Here is a 21,638-nt window from a genome sequence, read left to right on the forward strand (position 1 = left end):
TCGGTTTCGACTAGCCAAGTTGCCGAGGATTCAGTTTCGCTACTGTTGTCGCTAGGCTTCGAGAACGAGACGTACCCATCGACGATGTCGCTCCAAGATTGGAGTCCACATGAAGCCGGAGCTGCTCTCCAGAAATGGAAGAAGAAGCTTCGGAAGGCGTTTGGCGCTGTTGGCATTAACGCCGGAAAGCAGCCTGTGAGTCGACCGATGATTCAAGATGAAGATCCGTCCAAGATTCCACTGCCGCCGACGCCCCAACGACTCGTTTGTACTCCTCCGACCAAGCGTGGAGCTGAGCGTGGTGCCTTTGGCACTACCGAAGGTTCACCGTACTTTCAAGACTCGCACATGGTTACGCCACGCTCGGAGAGCCGTATGCAACGTATTTACGCAAGTAACGAGGGTTCGTTCGGTAGCCGAGGCGGTGCGAGAGCTCCCAAAGGTGGTGCCGGACGTCGTCAAGTCGACAGCGATGGTTCGTCCAGTGACGATGACATTTTGGTGCGTACATTCGACGAGGAAGATCCTCAACTCGAGTTGATGCGTCAGATGAATGAGCTAGCGACGCTGAACGACGTGGACCCAACACCAAGGATTGAAATGGCTTCGCACCGACCACTGGATCGCATCACGCCGTTCTCAGGCTTTCGCAACAAGAGCGAGAGCTGTATGCAGTGGCTCCGTGGGTTCGTCTATGAAATGACTGGAGCCCACACAGATGCCGACAAATGGTGCATTCCATTTAAGCTAAGTCTCCGGGACGGAGCCATTCATTGGTTCTGTCAACTTCTGAAGAAGACGAAGCGCATGTGGAAGCTGTTGAGCGATGCGTTCATCCGCTACTACTGCTCGCAGTTCACTCAGACGGCACTGTCGCGTTACTACTCCGCCAAGCGGGAACGAAATGAACATCTGTGCGACTACATAAACAGGCTGAATGGCTACGCTCGGACCGCCCGTCTACACTTTGAGAAGAGTGGTCGCGACGGGAAAGAACACGTTCAGCAGTTCCTGGCAACATGCGACGATGACAAGCTAGCGGAGAGTCTCTACCACGCTCGAGTCGCCGACATTCACGAGCTCGAAGAGATCATCGAAGATGTTCTCAAGGGCAAGGAGAGAATGACCAAGCGTGACAGTGAGTACCGATACTCCAAGAATCGTGATACGCGACGCGACGATGGATACGCCCGCAACAACCGGCGTGATGACCGTCGCCGCGATGACAACCGAAACAAACCAAGAGTGACGCTCATTGAAGCCACGGTGGATGACCTACTAGCTGAATTCGAAGGTCGTGAAGCTGCTAAGGGAGGCACCGAGTATTCAAACGAAGATCCAACCGCTTACAACGATGTCCAAGACGAGTACAACGACTTTCAGCCCGATAATACGGATGGTGATTTCTCATTGGATGAAAACGACCGATACCTCGCCGCTGCTAACGAAAATGAGCGCCGTGCAGCTGCTGAAGGCACCTACGCACTTTCAGACAACCGTCAACCGCGTGGAATCACGCCCGATCGCGAGAATGGCTTCAATCAAGATCGCCGAAGTGGTGACCGTGGGTTCAATCAGGACCAACGCGGTCGACGTGACTTCAACCGCGACAACCGACGCCCAGAGTACGGACTATGCGCGGTGTGCGGTGGCATGAGTCACTCCGCCCACTACTGTAACAAGCGATGCAAGTTTTGCAAACAACTCCACGATGCTGGACAATGCGAACTTTTCCGCAACTTCCAAGACCTTGCCAAATTCGTGCGCACTAAAGGCACGAAGGAGGAACTCCCACCAGAGCTCAAGGCCGTCGTTCAAGAACGTCATTTAAACTAGGCAGCCCGCCAACTACAACTGGGTTGGTCCCTATCGGGCTGCCACAGTTAACCGAGCCTTCAATGGAAGCAGAGTGTATCTTTGCTTTCATGGGGCAGAGTGAATGGCCTGATAAATACGTAACAAGTGTGAACGCGACGGAAAATGAAAAGGAGAGGAGTAGAAACCTCGGTGGAGGTGTTGGAGAGAGAGTGGAGTGTGATGATGCTGATGAAGGCACCAGCGGGGGTTCGTTCGGCTTGGTTTCGAGTGCAGCGCGAGACGAGCCCAAGGGTTACTCCAAGATGATGAAGTTGAACCCTGGCGAGAGACAGGGGTGGTGGTCGGCCAAGAAATTCGACCGACGGATCAGAATGAGAGCTCTGGTGCAAGGCGCTGCGAACGACCAGCGATCGAGGATCCTCCTCGACACGGGAGCGAACGTTAGTGTGATCACTGACGTCTTTGCCAAGAAGTTGCGACTCCGAGATGTACCCGATCACGGACGCCGCATTGACATTCAAGGAATCAACGAAGGCAAGGTGTCTACGACGCGACGAGCGTGCGTCAAGATTACGCTTGGATGGGAGATGGTGTACGAGTTCGAGATGTGGGTAATGGCGCATAGTGCAGGCGTCGACGTGGTACTCGGGACCGACTTTATGATCCCAGCTGGGATCCGGTTGGACCTGTTTCACGGCGCGGCGCAATTACCGCACGAAGTTCAAATCCCACTGATCAAGACCAAGAACATGATCGACAGCGAAGAATACGGCTCTCATGCTAACGCCGGGCCACCCGAGCGTTTGGACATTCAAGCGCACGAGTGGCGAGAATATCGACAAGCGAAGCGCCACGTCGGTCTGGAGGAACACGTACTGTGGGTTCGTCGAACGAACAAGCTAATCCCGTCAGTAACGAGGTTTCGACGCGGACGGCCTCAGAGCATTCGATTGACCAACGTGTCTGATCGAGCTGTGTACCTACCAGCACACGATTCGATCGCGATGTGGATTCCAGATGGAGATTTGCCACGAGGTGACGGCTATGTGCGTCTGAAGTCCAAGAAGTACCAGGACTGGCAAGTGTTGGCCTACGAAGGTTGTAGAGATCGCGAGCTCTTTCAGCGTGAATGTGAAATTTACGAACAATGGCTTGCAACTCAGCCTTCGGTAGTTGATCGACCGGACTATCCAGAACCCAGTAGGGTGCTAGCACGACCTCTAGAAGACTCGCTAGTGGATTCGAGTGATCGTCTGACGTGTGCAGAGCGCTGGGCACTGATCCTGGAAGAACGTGAACGAGTGGAAGCCTGTCTGGCGTCTGGGGTGACCGCCGGGGATTCGGCTGACGGTCAGCCTTCCGGAGAACCTTTGGACACGTACACGACAGCCCATGGCGGAAGCAGTACCGTGAACGAATCCTCGGTAGTGCGTACACACGAACTACTGAGGCCGGTAAACGTGGTACATACGCCAACGAGTGTTAGTGTCCAGTCAGGGGTGACCACGGAAGCGACAAGTAACAGCACTGGATTAAATGGAGTCACCTGTTTTGACGAAGCTGTCCCGGCCTTGTGTGTCACCAAATCTGTGAACGAGACGTCGGTGGTTGATCCAGAGGATGCAGGCATCGCGCTGAAGGTGTTGAGTACGGCACCGAGTATTCATTGCAAGATTGGTGCGAATGCCGAACTGTCGAGACGGCGGCAGAACGAGGAGCTGAACAAAAGTCAGCAACCCAATATGTCGGCGGCACGCGCATTCAATATTGCGAACGACGACTCGGCAGATGGCCCAGAGATGGGAAACCAGGATGGGAAGGAGATGGACCAAGTACCGACTGCTGAAATCAAAGCACGCCAATGTTGAGTCAAGGAAAGAATCCGTAGCGACGTTGGACGGAACATACATCTCGGTTGCTCGAGTGCTAACGACCGAAGGTAATGAAGCAACGGAGGATACGAGAAATGATTTCTACGAACACCCAGCTAACAACATTGACTTGGACGACTACGCGAAGGAGCTGGCATTCCTGCCGGATCTGACCGAAGAGATCAACACATCAATTGACTACACTGCGCATAATGCTGCTGATCCTGAGTTGTCGACTGATCGCCGAGAACGTCTGGTCACGACGCTGAAGAACCACGAGCAGATTCTAATTGCTAGTGGTAACGCACTGCCGCCGCCAGCCTACGGCGCGGTATGCGATATCGACACACAGGGGCACGCTCCAATTAAACAGCGTGCCCGGCGCGTGCCGCTACGATTTCTCGGCAAACTGTACGAGCTGCTGCGCGCTCTGTTGCGTGCAGGACTGATCGTCTTTTCAGACAGTCCATGGGCATCGCCGATCGTGACTGTGATGAAAAAGAACGGGCTGGACATCCGGCTCTGCATTGATTACAAGATGGTGAATGCTATCACCGCGATCATGGAGTATGCAATGCCGCTAGTCGACGACCTGTTAACAGATCTCGAGCGCTACCTATGGTTCTGCTCGCTGGATGCAGCAAGCGGCTTCTGGGCGGTCATGATGAGCTTGCGAGCGCGTAAAGTGTCGGCGTTCGTCTGCGCACTCGGACATTTCGAGTGGTTACGCATGCCCTTCAACGCGCCGATGATCTACCAGCGTATGATTGACAACGCACTCTGGGGGTTCGTTCAACCTAAAGGAGGTTGGTTTGAATACTCGGAGAGGATGCGTTTAGCTGAAGAACAGGCCAAGGAACGTCGTGGGCCAAGCGCCGAGGGTTCGTTTCAAACGAAGTTCGCGGCAGACCGCGAAGCACCGGTAGAGACCGACCCTGTACTACAACTCGTCAACAGCCCCGTCGCTGACATGTTTACGATCGGGGAACCAGACGAATCATCGCTGGTACCTGTATTTGGTCGACGGTCGTTTGTGGATGACATTTGCTTCGGTGGCGAAGATTTCGACAGCTGCCTGGCGACGCTGGACCGATTGCTGGCAAGATTTGCACAGTGTCGGATCAGCATTAGCTTCACCAAGAGCATCTTCTGCCAACCCAGGGTGGACTTTCTGTCGCATAAAATTTCGCCAGAAGGCATCAGGGCTGACCCTAAGAAGCTTGCGGCCATCACCGAGCTTTCGTTTCCAACGAGCAAGAAGGGCATGCAGTCGTTTCTTGGAGCGGTTAATTACTACAGCCGCTTCATTCAAGACTTCGCGGTCTACGGTGCGGCGCTGTACCAGCTCAAGGATGAAGACTTTGTCGTTGAAGGTGGCCTTTCTGTGGCACGTCGTTCCTTCGAAAAATTGAAGACGAGTGTTTCACATTCACCCATCCTCAGGCACTTCGATCGGTCGAAAGAAGTTCACGTCATGCTCTTTGCGAATGAATGGGCGTTGAGCACTACGCTAATGCAAGAACATGAAGGCAAGTTACACCCCGTACGGTTCCTCGGTCGGGTGCTTAAGGAGGCCGAGATGAATTATCATCCTGCGGAGAAGGAAGTATTGGCGTTACTTCTGCTGTTGAAGATCTGCTACGTCCAGCTGGCAGGAAAGACGCTACATGTCTATACACGATTCTCGACGTTAGAGTGGGTGCATAAGTCGAAGGCTCTCTTCGGACGCGCGGTCCAGTTCGCAGTGCTGCTATCGCAGTGGCACCTGAAGGTGCAGCGCGTGAAGGAGAAGGATGTCGCCTTTGCGCAGCTACTGCAGTCAAGCATCACGAGCTTCGTCGACCTGGAAGACTCGCTCGCGCCGGTGGCACCTCCAAACAAGGGTTCCCCGACTATTCGAATGGACCCCGCGTTGCTGTACGCCAGGCTTTCCCGTAATTACAGCGGATTCGTCATGTCTTTTGACGGATCAGCGAAGACAGAGAGCTACGGTGGCTACGGAAATTGTTCATGGGTGCTGTGGAGCCTTCCTGAGTGGAAGGTAGTGATTGCTGCAAACGCTTACCTCTCGGCCACCACGGTGAATGAGGCAGAGTACACAGGGATGATTAACGGTGTCAAGGCTGCTATTGCGCACGGTGCCGAGGATTTAGTCATCGTTGGTGACTCAAGGCTCGCGATTCAACAATCACTAGGGGTGATCGCATGCAGGAAGGAAACTTTGCTAGCGCTGCTGAATACTCACAAGGAACTCACGGCCAAGCTTCGATCAGTTAAATATCTCCACGTTGTACGAGAATACAACGCTGCTGCGGATTCGTTAGCCACTAAAGCGCTGGAATCAAAAGTCAGTCGGGTCATCTTGGCTGAAACTCGCAAGTCGGAATTGGCATCGCTGAACCGCATCCAGACAATGATCTACGAGCCGGATGAAGACTCGGTAGATGTTTCGTCACGAGGAGCAGAGCGTCAAGTACATGTACTGTCAGGCAGCGAGTCTTCAAAGTGGAAAACTTTCGAAAATTTCGTGGTTGATTACAGCTCACCAAAGTGCGATTATGGTAATATAGCAGTGATGACTCGGCGACAGACGAAAGCCAAGAAACGCGTCAGGTTTGCAGATGAACACTCGAAGGAGGTCTCAAAAGCTCAAGAACAGAATGAAGAACGACGAGAGACGTCCACCGAAGATTCAATCGGCGAAGATTTGCCAGACCATCTTCACAGGACTGTACCAGCGGCATTTCCCGATGCGGAAGATGTTGACCCGGTAGCGATACAGCGGGAACGACGCAGACGGATTCTGGTAGCACAAGACGAGAAGCAGAAGTGGTTTAACATCAAGAAGGTGCTTCAGGGCCAAGCAGAAGAGCTGAGTTACAAAGAAGCTCGAGATGCCTGGAAGTATGCTGACCGGCTCGTGTTATCAGAAGACGGCGTGCTTCACTATCTTGGATTGAATCGTCGGTACGACCACGGTTGGCAAGAGGAGACCAAGCTGCGGCTTGTGGTACCAACAACGATGATTCAAGAGGTCTTGCAGAACTGTCACGACTCGCTGGAAGGAGGACATCAAGGTGTGGTGAGAACGTTCCATCGCGTTAAGTCCGATTATTATTGGATCGGCTTGTACGCTGACGTGGAGAAGCATGTGAAGTCATGTCCAGATTGCAGCTCGAGTAAAAGCCGCCCACAGCTTCGTGGATACTCACCTGGTAACGTACTAGCCGAACGACCTTTCCAGATCGTCTCGATGGACTTTGTGATCCCACTACCGAAATCTCGCAGGGGCAACACGGCGTTGCTCCTATTTCAGTGCTCGTCCACGGGATTCGTTATTGCCAAGGCTATGTCAGATACGACTGCACTGAGTGTTGCCCAATTGTTCGAAGAAAGTGTCTACCGACGGTTCGGAGCCCCATCACTGATAAGGCACGACCGTGACCCACGCTTCATGAGCGAGGTGTTCCAAGCATTTGCAGAGATGATGCAGTCAAGATCAAGAGCGACTTTGAGCTATCGGCCACAGGCTAATGGACAGCAGGAACGCTCGGTGAAGTCAGTGATGGGGTCCGTACGGGTGTACGCGGAAGACCCTCTACAGCAAGATTGGGACGAAATCGCGGAGAAGCTAGTATTTGCTATTAATACTTCTCAAGACACTACGAGGAAGGAAACGCCGTTCTACCTCGTTCATGGTTGGGATGCGCAGTCGACGTTGCGGGCAATGTCGTCATCACTCAAACGAGGACTCGGCAAGCAGTCTGACGCACTGGCGTGGCGGCGTGAGATCAATCGACAACATGAGGTCGCCCTCACTATGGCCAAGGATTATCAGGCTGTAGAAAAGGAGCGAAGGGCTAAAAAGCATAATGATGCTCTGAGTCGACTGGAAAAAGCTGCTGTACCTCAACCAAGTGGAAACGAACACTCGGCGGACCCCCTAGAAGCTTCAGAAGAGATGGAAGATCCTGCAAGAGCCCCACCGAGATCTCTTTTTGAGATTGGGAGCCGGGCGTGGTTGTACATGGAACGCGTCAAACCGGGCTTGACGAAGCAATTAGCTCACCGATGGCATGGACCTTTTCGGATCAAGCGCAGGGTGGAAGAGTTTGCGTACGAGCTGGAATTGCCTAACCGAAGTGGGTATCGCTTCTACCCAGAAGTGCATGTGGCGAGACTCAAGGCTGTCAACGAGTTCAACAGTCGACCGAACACTCGGTTGGTACTAGACGCGACTAATGAAGCAAGACTCGACTTCGATGAGGAACTGTTGCCTGAGGACAGCTGGGAACCAGACCAAGTTGCCGGTGAATATGAAGTCGAGGCCATCCTCGACGACAGAACACCACTGACGACGAGCACGGAGCGTGCTGTACGCGAGTTCAAAGTCAAGTGGGTGGGCTATAAAGATCCAACTTGGGAACCAGCATCCAACTTGTCATGTGGAGGTCTGCTGTACGACTATTTGCGAGCCAAGAAGAGCGAGAATCGGCTGCAGATGGCGCAAGTTGCGGACGAAGGCTAGCGTAACTGGATCACGTGTGAACTGTCCACAGGGCGATGCAGCCTGTGGTAACAGTCGAAAAACGTTACTGCAACAACAAATTGTATATGCATTTGAAGAACAACATGAACATGATTACGCTGTGGAAGTGGATTAAGAATAAGAAAACATGAATGCCGAGCGGGGAGCGACCACTGAAAACGAAACTTCGCTGGACCCCTCAACAGTTAGCTGAGATGCTGGAGAACGTCGTGGAACGTGCAGCGAGGGTTCAAATCGATTCCAAGTGCCTGGCCGCGGTGGCCAAGAGTGCCAACGAAGTCGAGTCACCACTCTCCTTCTCCTCTTCATCAGGAACCGGAGCCTCGGCAGCTGGAGCTGAAGCCGGACCCTGCGAATCCTCGGTACCAGCTTCAACAGGAGCAGCAGCCAGAGCGGGACGTGGAGTACCCGGTGGCGAGTCAAACAACGAACGCCAGGTCAGAATAAGTTCGGTTGAACCGAGAGACGGGTCAACGACCACGCTTCGGTACACATTCACGAAACGCGTACCACGAGGATTGAAGAGCTCCGGATTACGCTGGCATGGGAAGTACGTAGTGTTGTACGGGTGCTGATGCGGCGCATTCATTCATCCAGTACGCCATGGCTGACGAGCGTCGAGAGCCGGAACTTCGGACAGCCAGTCAGATGTCCGAGGTGCGAACGACAAGTTTTCGATGGGGTACCACGGCTTCGACGGCTCCAAGAGCAACTCGGGACGAATGAACGGCGCGCCAGAAGTACCAGGAGAAACCGAGTCACGACTCCATGTCATGTACTGCTCACGGTACTTGTTACGAAGACGATCGGCACGACGGTCGCGCTCACTGAAGAGCTTCTTCAACACAGCTCTCAGTTCCTTCAAGCGTTCCTTGGCGGGGGCAACCTTTTTAGCTTCTTCAGCGAGACCTCGCTCAATACCAGCTAACGGAACCCAGTGGAGAGGCTCGCTCAATGCGATCGCGAGGTCACCTCGCTTATCGCCGTCACCGCGAAGGTTCGCCCAGATCATCTTGAGACAGGTGTCAATCGGAGCACGCTTGGAGATGGGGACGCTTGGGTTGAAGTCACACAGTGTCGAAGAGACAAGCTTGAAGAGAATAGAGCTGCCGAAGCTGCTGGTACGGGTGATCAGGATGCGAGTAATTAGAGAACGCTTGGAGACCCTCCAACGTTGTATGCACGGTCACCTCACCAGCTGGTTCGGGAAGCGTTAAGCTCAAGAGTCGCTCGAAACACTTCTTGGCGCCTGCATCGGTAAACTCCATGTCCACATACGGAAGAACCCACGGTGGCAGGGTGGTCGAAGCCGGCACCGTAGGGCGAGTACCAGATAACACTCGGTGAGGCAACGGCTCAACCGACGATGCACCACCACGACGCGGCACCGAAGTGTAAGTTGCCGTAATCACGCGTCTAGGTCCAGCATCGAGAGTCCAAATAGGCGGACGAAGAGACACTGGAACAGGAGGAGAAGATGCTGGTGCCGGGGGACTTGCTGGTGGCGAAGGAGGCGGACCGGCAACGATGATTGGGGAAGTCATCATCGGCGAAGGATTTGGCCGAGGTGGAGTCGGAGGACGAGCTGGACCAAGATTGCTCCAATTTCTCTCGGAATCTTCAATGTCTTCGTCATCGAGTGCGCTTGAATGATCGGTAGGTGGCGGAACATCTTCGCCACCACTAGGAGCATCAGGAGAATCATCCACCGAAGGTTCGTTGTCATCCACGTCATCTCCACGATCGTCATCAGCATGTCCATCGTCATCAATCTCCATCGAAACGTCGGGCGAAGACACGCTTGGTACATCAGCCGTGGGAACAGTCGGAGCCGACTTCGAAGACACGGAAGCTAGTGGAGCAGCTTCAACAGGGGCAGACCCTGCTGTAGAACCCACTCCCGAGACTTCAACTGCATGGGACGTCGCGGCAGACGCCGAAGCAGACTTGCCTTGTGGGACAGTTTGGTCCGACTCTTCACCTTCGTCACTTGAGCCAAACATGAGCCGCATTTGCTCGGCCTCGCGCAGAGCTTCTTCAGCAGCACGTATGTCGGCTGGAGAAGGCGAAATCGTTGAAGCTGGTGGCTTGGCCACATCGGGTGGACCCTAAGGCGGCGGCAAAGGCGCGTCAGGAGAATCGGGAACATCGTCGTGATCCCCAGGGGTCACATCTTTAACCGAAGGCTCTGTAGCAGTTTCTTGAACCGAAGGGACGCTACTTGGATCAGCAGTCCCATGTCCACGTCACTCTGGTCGCCACTGAGGTCGACCACGGCGGGAGTCGAGGAAGACGCTGGTGTAGGAGGTGGCGACCATGAACTTGGAGAAGACGGTACAGACTTGGACCGAGTCTTCATATGACGTCGGGGCGACTTAGCAGGAGAACGAGGACGAGATTTCTTGCGCTTCTTCTGGGCCGCCTTCTTCCACGCCTTCGGACCGAACAGCGATCTACGAGCCGACTTGGGAGTTGAAGTATCGGCAGGTGGCGCATCACCGAGACCGGCAGCTGCCATCGAAGTACTGGCCTTGTCCGTTGGGATTGGAGCCTTGTCTTCGTCAGAGTCGTCCGGCTCGTCGTCTGAATCCTCGCCACCTGGTCTAAGACGCTTATGGGACTTCCCATGGGCCACTTGGTGAGCGGCCTTGGCCAAAGCTGCAGGAAGGGCTTGAGGATCGTCCGAAGACGCGGTGGCAGACTGAATGCGCCGCAAAGCGACTAAAGTCTCCTGATCCAAGTCCAGCGCGTCCAGGTCCAGCTCACCCGCAGTCAGACCTATCACGAAGGATTGTGAACGAACGTTAGTTGCTGAACACACGGTGGAAGGAGCGACATTAAGAGCGTACCTTCAACAGCCAGACGAAGTACCTCGGGATCCATCCCTGCCAGACTCACGTGTGCACGGAGGGTACGATTCGCTTGGAGGAGGCGAGTGTTACGGTCTTGCTGGTTCTCGAGGACCTTGAGCGTGTCGTTATCAACGTACTTGCCCTGGGCAAGCTTTACCAGAAGGAGGTGAAGCTTCCGAGTCTGCTCGGTATTCGCTCCAATAGAAGACTTGTACACCTCGCGTTCACGAGCCAGCTTCTCTTGCAAAGTGCTGATGAAAACGTCCCGAGCTTGGACCTCGCAGTGAAGACGATTCAAATCCTCTGCGTGTCGCTCCATAGTGGCTTGAACACTTGCGAGCATGGCGTCGTTCTTGGCGTTCGACTCGCGGAGAATCTTGACGTCGTGGTGTAAGGCTTCAATCTCAGCGTTGGCAGCCTTGAGGAATGTCTCCGCGTTCTCACGAGCCATGATGTGGGGTGCCACCGAACGTACGGCGGCAGCAGCCTCGGACTGAGTAAACCGCAGCTGACGCTCCAAGTCGGCAACTCGTTCTGGTTATGCCGACAACGCGTCAGGAACAGGTTGTATCGCAGCGAGGACATCATCAACACCAACGGCAGTCTCGAGGCGACGCTGAGTGTGTATATCGCCGTGGAGAGAAGGCGCAACGCTGAGCTGCACTTGGTGACGAGCCATTGCAGTCAAGTACGGGATTATCGACGTCATCATGTGATCGACCGATGCCTCCGTATTCTCAGCCAGCATGGCGCGCAGCGAATCTTCGGTGAGTGGTGGCGGACCACCAGCTGGGGCAGGAGGAGCAGCAGGATCCATCTCCGCGCGTTCAGCGACGACGGGGAGTGCTGCAGGAGCTACCACAGGGAGTGAAGAGTCCGGGGCAGCGGGCGCCGGAGGGTCGGTTGATGACGCTGCTGTCGGAGGAAGTGCAGCAGACTGAGGAGCGTTCGAACTCTCGGTCTTGCTCTCCTGAGAAACAAGTCGAGTAATGCGAGGTGATGAGCAAGGTACCGATGATTCAGGAGAAGGATGGGCTGACGTACCTCCAGCTGCTCACGTTCGCGACGTCTACGAGGATTGAGACGCTGAAAAGCGTCGGACACGGCTCGATTCAGACGCTTGGACATACGGTGACGAGATGGTGAATTGAAGAATGAAGAAATGTCACAACGGGCACCAGTACCGTGGCTTCCATTGCGACAGGGGCAGTTGTGGTGTAGTGATTTCTCCGTAGTTGCGGATTATCACCCGTCGACAAAGACGTGACACCGCCCAAGTTGTTCAAGCGACGAACCCTCGGTCAGGTGATGTACGGAGACGCCAAGGTGCAAGGGACTCGACGGCGTCACCTCCGAACGTTCAACGAGTATTGGATACGGGCATATGTCGCTGAATCCAGGCTGTCCTTATTATTAATAATGGACTGGTCGGATTCGCATTCAGCGGACCATCTACGGTACGAACCCTCAGTGGCGGTTGAGATGAGTTCGCGGAAGACTCAGCGACCTTTGGAAGACACGTTCACCGTCTGAGACAGGGCGCGGACCGTTAAAGATGCTCATGCGACGGTGCAGACGACGCTTGGCATGCAAGAAGATCCATAACGGATCATTTTTCACTTGATATTTGTATACTTGATTAGGACTTCTTATTAGGAATAGACCCGAAAGGGTAAGCTTAAATACAGAACAGAATTTCCACTCAAGCACACAGAGCGACGTCCGGCTTCAAGGTAAGCGTCAGGGTCAAGCTTGTTTGAGTGTGTTATGCCTGTCGGTGAACTTTGAAGCTCTGTAGCGAGGGTTCATCCGGCAAGGCCAAGAGACTTTGTGTATTGGCCGATTATTATCGGGAGGTTTTACGTGACGGCTTATTGTTGCCTATTTGCACGACTGGGAGTGCTTGTTTTGCCTCCCTTTTATTCTTCCTACCGAGTGTTGAACACTCGGTGATCTCGTAAAAGGCTTACCCGTGCCTGGTACCCTTCCGCTGTTGGGACCACGAGGATTCAAAACACCTGCTAGCTTTGCTCGTGCTAGTAGCGTGTTCCTATTTTTACTGGTTGGCCTATATAAGTAGTTTACAGGGTCCAGTTTGTCCCGGTGCAAGGGCAGAACTGGGGTCTTCAGGTCCGCCCGAACGATCGTTTACTATCCTAGTAGACGTATTGTTGTGGGAACATCCTAAGTACATTTTTAGCTAGAGTTCACGTGGGATTTCCGACACCACAGTCACAATCACAAGTACGACGAAGAACTTCAAGACTTGGCAAAGATAGCAACACATCATGCATGCGATCAGATTTAAAGTCAATATACAGCTAGCAATGAGGCGGATTACACTGTTGAACCCTGCGAGACTTCGAGTTTTATGTTCACTTTGAACAGCAAGATATCGTCAAGTCAATATGCAAAAAAATAAGTTCTGTGGCTCGTTCGATGTTTATGTCTTATTCCACTAACGTTATTATGTTGTTTCAGGTTAATTTGGAGACTAACAATTGTAGCTGTGTGTTCAACCAAACGCTTCTTCCCCCGTGCTAGCATATTATATTTTAAAGGCGCGAAAATGATTCTTTCCGATCCGCAATTCCATTTGAAACAATCCCAGAGCGATGGTCGATAGCTGAGGTCTCCAGTGATTGTGAAGATCCTGTATGTGAAGAACGAGACGCTGTGAGCTTGTCTGTGGGTGATGTTGCCTTCGACGGCTCAAATCGAGTTCAATCGCACAACCAGAAATACCGAGCAATATTTGCTGTTTGCCAACGAATTGCCGAGGGTGTCACTGATAGAGGGAAGCGAGGATTTACGAGTTGGTACCGCTATTTGAAGGCCTTCGATAACATGGTTCGTGATGACAAAGGTCCGCCAATGCTGGATGCAGAAAGGAACGGCTCAGGCACGCTCAGCTCAGGTGATGCAGGAGAAGCCGATGACGATAGTGCCAATATTGGTGGTATTACCACCAATATTGGTGATTTTACCACAAATTTGGACGAACTGGGTAAGAACAGTACCAATCCACCATGCATCTTGACCTCTGGACAGGATGTTAAGGTGGGCCTCAAAAAACCTCTTCGAGTTCCGCTGGACGAAGAAGAACAAAACATCCGAGAGACAAAACGGGCGTCGAAGAAGCTGTCTTCACTTTCAGCGAAGCGAAAACTTGAATTGGACGAGACAACTGAGAAAAAGCCTCCCCACAAAATATTGGATGATGATGTCAAAAGCATAGTAAAGCTTAATACAGCTAGTCGTCCATCTGGAAGACCAAAGCAAAAGAAAAGCTTTAAGAAGGCAAAGAGGAGCAAGGAGATTACGGATACTCTGGCGTATGTGGACACGGTCGCCACTGTGGGTGATGTTACGTTAAAAGTTTTGGACGAGGTTGTGAAGACACAACAGCTTGCAATAGCGATTGTTGGAGATGCTCTCGACGGTATCCGCCGCATATTCGATGGTGCGGTTTTCAAGCGTCCCAAAGCATTAGTGATCAAGGGTAATCACTCCCGTTCTGTAGAGAGTAATATCAGATTCGGCTTCCAGGTATGTAAATGTGTTATTATCAATATTTCGGTGATATTGGTGTCATCTTCACCAATACTTACCAACATGCAAACTCACTAACCAATATCTTGATAGAACCTTTGGTGATGAAATGCATAGACTCGGCTACAAACGTGAAGATCCGCGAAGAGCTATTTAATGACACAAAACTGGCATCAAGTGATATAGTGATTTCGATTCTTGGCGTTGGGACGTTTAGTCTGGTGGATATAGAGCGAATGCTAACGTGGCACGAAGTATCAAAGAAGCTGACCAAGGCCCGGAAGCTGGTTAAGTTTGTGGAGAAAATTGTTATTGATGACGACCACAAAGAAGTAGAGCGTCAACGCATCCTGCACATGATACCTTTCATGAGTGTCGACAGTGTTTTTAGTGCAAATGGCCACAATATTTCGCTCTTGGATTTAGCAGGAGGTGACCAATGGCTGAGTGATTCGTGTGTATTTCTGGCTTCGCTACGCGTTGTCAAAGAGGCAGAGCCACAAACCTGGCAAAATCCGAAATATGTTACGGTTGTTGACCCACTATATTTGCAGCTGTCAGATGTGGAGTGAAGGAATCAATACATCGATACAAAGGATCATATTTTCACGGAGATGCGCTCAAATCGCATCGTTTGCTGTCCAACGTACGTTGGCATCGAATTTCCTCACTGGTGCGGCATCATTTTTGACATGGAGCGTAAAATTGTGTGGAAGTATGATCCGTTCCACAAAAAATCGATTTTGGATGCAGTGCAAGAGGTTATAAGTGGCATTTTCATGAAATTTATGAGTTCTCACATGGAGATGCAAGCTAAAACATTTACTGGATGGCGCCAGTGTAATGGACACAGCTGTGGTGTATTGGTCGTGCAATGGTTCGAGCAGTATTTGTCACTGGTGCGAAGCACACCTCCCGATGCAAGCATTCCACTTGCCCACGATGATAAACCGGATCCGAAGCAGCTAGCATATGAGAGGTACAAGCATTTCTCGTACGTATTGGAAAGCGTAGTGACCAACGTCGATACTTACCATAAATAAACCATCTTTAGTCTATGAGTGAGAAAGATCTTCAAATTCATCTTGGGCTTAACACTTAGTGGGTTTGAGGAGTGTCGTTATTTTTGGTTTGGAGCCAATATAATATATGGCTGCAAGTCACTTGTGTAGCTACATAATAGTATAGAAAATTCTCTAAATACCATACAAAAACCGGTAGCGTTTTAAGGCATACCGATTCACTCTCGTCTGCTCTATGCACAAAATATTGGTGAACGTAGGGAGAGCCCTTTGCAATACAGTCGTGCACCTCCAATTCGGCAGGGCGGACCATATCAACAGTGCCAGGGCATAAGTGCACAACGTAAAGCAAAAAACAAACGCAAATCCAGTGCACTGATATTTTATTTTGTTAATTCAGTACAAAATTTACGCTAATTTTCTGCATAATCTTGGGCGAATCGCGGGCGCGCAACAGCGCTTCCGGTCGCGATAGGCGTCCGGCAAGGCGGCAACTTCCGCGGACCGCTTAAGAATACTCTGGACGGTAGTGCGCTTTACTGCTTGGGGGGTCTTAAAGCGCTCCGTTGCCCAACGAGCAAGTTCGGAGTGAGAGCATGCAGGATCTGACTTGTGCTTCTCGCACAAAGACTGCTTTTGTGGGACATGTAGGAGGAAGGGCGATGTCCCATTGTCCTTGGCGGTAAAAATCAAAGTGTGTGTTTGTATGAAGACGTCCGATCCAAAATTTAAAATCAGATCGATGCGGCGTGTCATCCAGGGGAAAACCGTTGAGATTAATTGCAAGGGTTGTGATGGGCAAAGGTAATTGCGCATTCGATTCGCGTAATCATAAAATCTGGCAGGGTATCGACTGATACCGGTGCCGAATTGGAGGTGCACGACTGTATTATAGTCACTAGCGATGGTACCCCTGTAATGGTACAGCTCTTAAAAGTGATGCCTCCGGATATGTAGTGATATTTCCGACGATATCACTACAAAGAGGATTGTCTAAGAACGATTTCATCGAGAAAGAGCTTCGGTTATTAACCAATGAACGAAATTCAAGTTTCCACCAATCTTCTGCATCTCTGTTTGACTGGCAGCCAGCAGACTTTTGTGCCGCTCTCGCCTTGGCCGAGTCATTCCCAGTTTCAAGTCCGAATCCATCATGGTGCGTGTGCCTCGTGCCAAGGCAGTAGAGAGAGAGAGCTAACTCTTTTGTCGTATTTCCCTTCTTCTAAATAATGCCCAGTCGAAGAAACCCGCAACGAAGGAAGTAGAGGAGGTGGTGCGTGTCGGCCCGTCCCTCAAGGAGGGCGAGCAGGTGTTCGGTGTTGCCCACATCTTCGCCTCGTTTAATGACACGTTCGTGCACGTGACCGACCTGTCGGGCCGCGAGACGATCGTGCGTGTGACTGGCGGAATGAAGGTCAAGGCCGATCGTGATGAGGCCTCGCCTTACGCCGCTATGCTTGCCGCTCAGGACGTGGCCGCCAAGTGCAAGGAAGTTGGCGTCACCGCTCTGCACATCAAGATCCGCGCTACGGGCGGCAACCGGACCAAGACTCCGGGCCCCGGCGCGCAGTCGGCCCTTCGTGCGCTTGCTCGCAATGGCCTGAAGATCGGACGTATTGAGGACGTTACCCCCATCCCGACCGACAGCACCCGCCGAAAGGGTGGTCGCCGTGGTCGCCGTCTTTAGGCGCGCGGATTGGATCGGGTGGGACTCGTTCTCAAGACTTACTCTGCTCGTTTGGTGGACGTTTGGAGCAGCTACTCATGGGCTGGGAAGTGCAGGTGGCTGACTATCTCTCTTTGCGTCTCGTAATGAGCTCTCGAGTTCTGTTGGCGTCACTGCTTTCGATTGGCTATTAGTGTAACCATGAGATTGTAATGGAACGAAACGCCTTCGTACTCGAGTACTGTGACTACTGCATTGAATTCTGTTTGGTCAAAACTCTTGTTCTACAGAGTCGCCATCTACAGGGGCTGCAGCAGACACCCCAGTACGCCAGGGCCTCGCCAGGACTGCGGCGTCAGCTCCAGAGCCAATATCTCTGTCTGTCGACGCACGACTACTCGAATACCGCTGCCAACGTTGCGCTGTACGATGTCTCTCACAGCCGCCAGCTCTCTGTGGTTGCTGGCGTCGGCAGTGCCGAAGCGTAGCACCTGGTCCTGAGCCTGCAGTCCCGCCATTTCAGCTGGAGACTCGTTCTGCACACTTTCGACCACTGCAAAAGGCAACAGGTCTCTCTCCTCGGACTTCACCTCGCTCAGTTTCTGTTTCCACTCAGTCTCCAGCTTCTGCATGCGCTCAGCCGCATCATTAACCTGTGCCTCTGTAGCTGCAGGCGTCGTCTTTACTATGCCGGTGCTTCGAGCCTCAAAAACCCTGATACGACATATCATAAACGCGTTAAAACAAAGCACGATGATACAACACGAATTATACTCGGCACTCCACCTTGGCAGCAGGGCCTCGATCTTCTCCATAGTCGTCTGATGGTCTGTCTGCTTGAGCGCTAGCGAGTGGCGAAGCTGACGGACGCGATACACGTCAATGTCCGCTCGAGGGAAGCCCTCGGCATCTACCAGCGGTCCATTTAGCCCTGGGTTGTCACCCGATGTCAGTTCCGCTACCACAGCCTCGATCTCGGCCTCGATCGCCTCCTTTGCCTTCACGGCCGCCTCATACTCGGCCACTACGTCGGTCATGATCAAATCTGGAAACCGGTAGGCGTCAATTGGCTAAAGAAATAAATCAAAGCCGCCACATGATTCGCTGAATTTCCATGTGTCATGTCAAAGTCGATGCCGTTCTTTGCCTGCTACCTCCTGACACCGGAGCAGCCTCCACAGCGCCTACGCTGCTCGTACATCGGCTTCACGGTGTCTCCGACGAGGCGCATACGTCAACACAATGGAGAACTCGTCAACGGGGCCAAGAGAACGCGAAAGTTCCGACCGTGGTACGTCGCACAGTACAAAGTGCTTTGAAGAGCTTCGTTGTCCCTAAAAACTACCGGTAGTAGTAGAGAAGTACTATTTACTAACTATAGTACTCATATTCTAGGGAGATGATCGCCGTCGTGCACGGGTTCCCGAGCAAGTTTCGAGCTCTTCAATGTGCGTCGTAGTTGACCTATTATCGAGTTATTTGGCGCTCACTCTCGCTCTCGCTACAGTTGAGTGGGTATGGCAACATCCTCAGGTTAGTAAAATCTCCAAGACCCACCTGGATTTTCTACGCGGATCACGAGGTCTGGGGGCTCCTCGATCCGTAAAGAGGAAGTTGGTAGAGATGTTGGAAATGGTGAACTTGGAGCCCTTCAAAGAGTTAAATCTGACTGTTAGCTTCACCAGTGACGAGATACACAAAATGGCTCGAGCATTTGGGGCGAGATATGCAGCTGCACACTGTGAGACGAGAGCATTGGAGTCATTCGCGGGTGTGGACAAAGCAGTGACCTCTTCCAAGTGTTTTGTATGTGAGTCGGAGCTGTACACGGAAGACGATAGCGTGGGCGTGGTGGGGTGTTACCATACAAGCTGCGACATGTGCTGTCATGCGCCGTGCTTGACGGACCATTTCCGGTCGCTAAGAGACGACGACGACGACGAAGCTGATAGTGGAGAGTGTCCTGCCTGTCAGCAGGTTCTAAACTGGCCTCGAGTGACGCAGCATCATGGACAGAAGAAGGGCAAAAGGAAGAGAAAAAGTGGTGACGGTAAAACACGCAACAAGAGGAAAGGGAAAGTCTCGAAAGCCAAGGGTCCAGATGAAAGAGATACCCCCAGCAGTATGAAGCCAAGGCTGCCAGCAGCGATTGGAACAAGCGAGAGACACAGCGAAATGGAAGTAGATGCGATCAGAATTGGCTCCTCTTTATCGGGTGATTCGACCGCCGAATATAATCCGGATGGCTGGTTTGAGGATAGCGGAGAGTATCAACATGATAGCGACGATGCTACGACGAACGAGGACGCAGGAGCTCGTAATGATCACGTGGAAATGATCGATCTTACTTAAAAGTCCTCCTGGCTGAAGGGAGATCCGAGCTCTACCCCTCTTGTACTTTCGGGACGCACATTGCAATGGGAGAACAGGGAGCCGTGTAGCAGTCCGAGTCCACCAACTCGCAGTCTTCGCGCTCGCTACAGCGATCCGGCGAGCACACGTCAGCACAGTAAGCAACAACAGAGTTGTCAGCTTCAACTTGCTCTTTGCACTCGGTGAACGTCGGACAGGTCAACGTTTTGCACGTGAGCTGCGTGTCTACGTCACATTCTCCTTCATGAATCACCGTCAGCGTTGGTTGTTGGCATTTGGCATTGGCGAAAAGACAGAGATTGTCGTGGGTTTGGCCGTCTGAGCCACAAACGGGGGCAAACGTGTACGGACACGGCTCAGGGATACAGGAGTCTCCGTTATAGTTACTGGTGACGGTGGTAGCTGATCGAACCGCCTGCATGTTTGGAGGGCACTTGCCAGGTCCAAACATCTTCACGTTAGGGTTTCGGCATTCGGCGTATTCCAGGAGACACAGATTGGCGTACGTGATGCCATCGGAGCCACAGACTGGGTCGTATACGCGCTCACACATGGGGTTACACTTCTCAGCTGTCAACGGAGCGTCGATGACGCTCACACCGACTTCCAAGACGTTCAGTTTGGTGTCTCCATTGCTCGAAACGCAGTCTCCACGATAGGCTTTTTCCACGTGTGGATTTTCACATTTTGAGGACAGGAGGTGGCAGTCGTTGATGTACGTTACGCCATCCGTGCCACAGACGTGATCAGGTGTCAACTTGCACGTTAGAGAGCAGAATACGGTCTTCAGATCCACGTCGGCGCTTTCTTCAGGGCTTGACTCTATTTGTTCAGCGGACAGAGGCTCGATTAGAGTGCCCTCTAGGTCGTTAGGGCATTCGCCCAGCGCTTGGATAAATAAAGTGTCTGCGTCGTGTTCCGAAGAGCAAAAGACCGAAGCAAAGGCGCAGCTATTGGCATAGGTGGTGCCATCAGATCCGCAAACAGGAGCGTGGGAGACCGCATCACACTCGAACGCTTTGCTGCAGTCCACAGCAGTCGCGGCTTCAGGGCCCACTCCTATATCGACTGGCTCAACACTGATGATATTATCTTGACTCCCGTTCTGCCCAGAGACAAGACTACATGGAAATCCGAACAGCAGGAACACCTTCATAAGTCTGACGGGGAGTTCAGCCACGGTGCAAGTGTCGTCAATGACGTTGATGCGTTTACTAAAAATACGCAGAGTAGTGAACCTTATTTGTTTGAGGTGAGTTCTTGTATGGTCTGCTAACTTTTGGATGATGAAAAGGTTGTTAAGTACATGTGTAGAATTAATCTTAGTTGACTACACTACTGTAGTAATATCTCCGACAGTACCAGTAAGACAGCAGTAGTAGTAACGCTGCTTAGAAATACACAAGACCATGCGTTTATTCTTGAGCGGGTAAATTTGACTTGTTTCAGTCGGAGCCGGTGGAAATGCTCTTAAAGCAAGGAAGCCATCAGTCGCCGAACCGTCGGTCGTTCTCATAACGCCAGTTGCGCGAGTGCTTCCACCGACACCATATCCGACGCCAGCATAGCAGTTCTGGGGGCCCCACCTCCGACATCAGCACCATCACCATTCAAAATGCCAATACTACGGTGGATTGCAAATGCATCTCGTAGGTCGAGATGCTTACATGCAGAAAGTAACTATCGCTTTAGCGTTGGGTACCAGCTGAAGACAACGATAATCACGAACGGTTTTTGATATTTTGGAGATAAAGGTAGTCGGCATTCTTCTTTGCGACATAAGTAAGGTAATACTGACCGTGTCGGCTGCACGAGGACTTGACGCCAAATACTGCATGGCTCATAGTGCCCGAGAATTCCAACATCAAGCAACAGGCCAAAGTGCTAGCTTGGCAGCTGCAAGCGCACACTAGGCGACCGCAAACGACAAGCGCT

The 21,638-nt window shown here is 52.2% G+C and overlaps 4 protein-coding genes across 4 annotated transcripts; 2 read left to right on the top strand and 2 right to left on the bottom strand.

Annotated features, from left to right (window-relative positions):
• Window positions 1-16,769: 16,769 nt before the first annotated feature.
• Window positions 16,770-17,577, top strand: PITG_19999 (40S ribosomal protein S14; the record flags this gene model as incomplete). Its single annotated transcript, XM_002895678.1, has 2 exons — window positions 16,770-16,820; window positions 16,902-17,577. The coding sequence occupies 2 exons, from the start codon at window positions 16,818-16,820 to the stop codon at window positions 17,349-17,351; spliced, it is 453 nt and encodes a 150-aa protein (XP_002895724.1).
• A 52-nt stretch (window positions 17,578-17,629) lies between these two features.
• On the bottom strand, window positions 17,630-18,367 carry PITG_23176 (26S proteasome non-ATPase regulatory subunit, putative; the record flags this gene model as incomplete). The annotated part of the gene is made up of 2 exons (XM_002895679.1): window positions 17,630-18,044; window positions 18,117-18,367. 2 exons carry the CDS (start codon window positions 18,365-18,367, stop codon window positions 17,630-17,632), a joined length of 666 nt encoding a protein of 221 aa, XP_002895725.1.
• A 96-nt stretch (window positions 18,368-18,463) lies between these two features.
• PITG_23177 (uncharacterized protein) lies at window positions 18,464-19,233 on the top strand (the record flags this gene model as incomplete). The annotated part of the gene is made up of 4 exons (XM_002895680.1): window positions 18,464-18,621; window positions 18,726-18,778; window positions 18,838-19,101; window positions 19,172-19,233. 4 exons carry the CDS (start codon window positions 18,464-18,466, stop codon window positions 19,231-19,233), a joined length of 537 nt encoding a protein of 178 aa, XP_002895726.1.
• A 480-nt stretch (window positions 19,234-19,713) lies between these two features.
• On the bottom strand, window positions 19,714-21,307 carry PITG_23178 (kazal-type serine protease inhibitor, putative; the record flags this gene model as incomplete). The annotated part of the gene is made up of 2 exons (XM_002895681.1): window positions 19,714-20,917; window positions 21,204-21,307. The coding sequence occupies 2 exons, from the start codon at window positions 21,305-21,307 to the stop codon at window positions 19,714-19,716; spliced, it is 1,308 nt and encodes a 435-aa protein (XP_002895727.1).
• Window positions 21,308-21,638: the final 331 nt, after the last annotated feature.

Source organism: Phytophthora infestans, genomic scaffold (assembly GCF_000142945.1).
Source record: "Phytophthora infestans T30-4 supercont1.141 genomic scaffold, whole genome shotgun sequence".
In the NCBI taxonomy this organism is placed as follows: domain Eukaryota; phylum Oomycota; class Peronosporomycetes; order Peronosporales; family Peronosporaceae; genus Phytophthora; species Phytophthora infestans.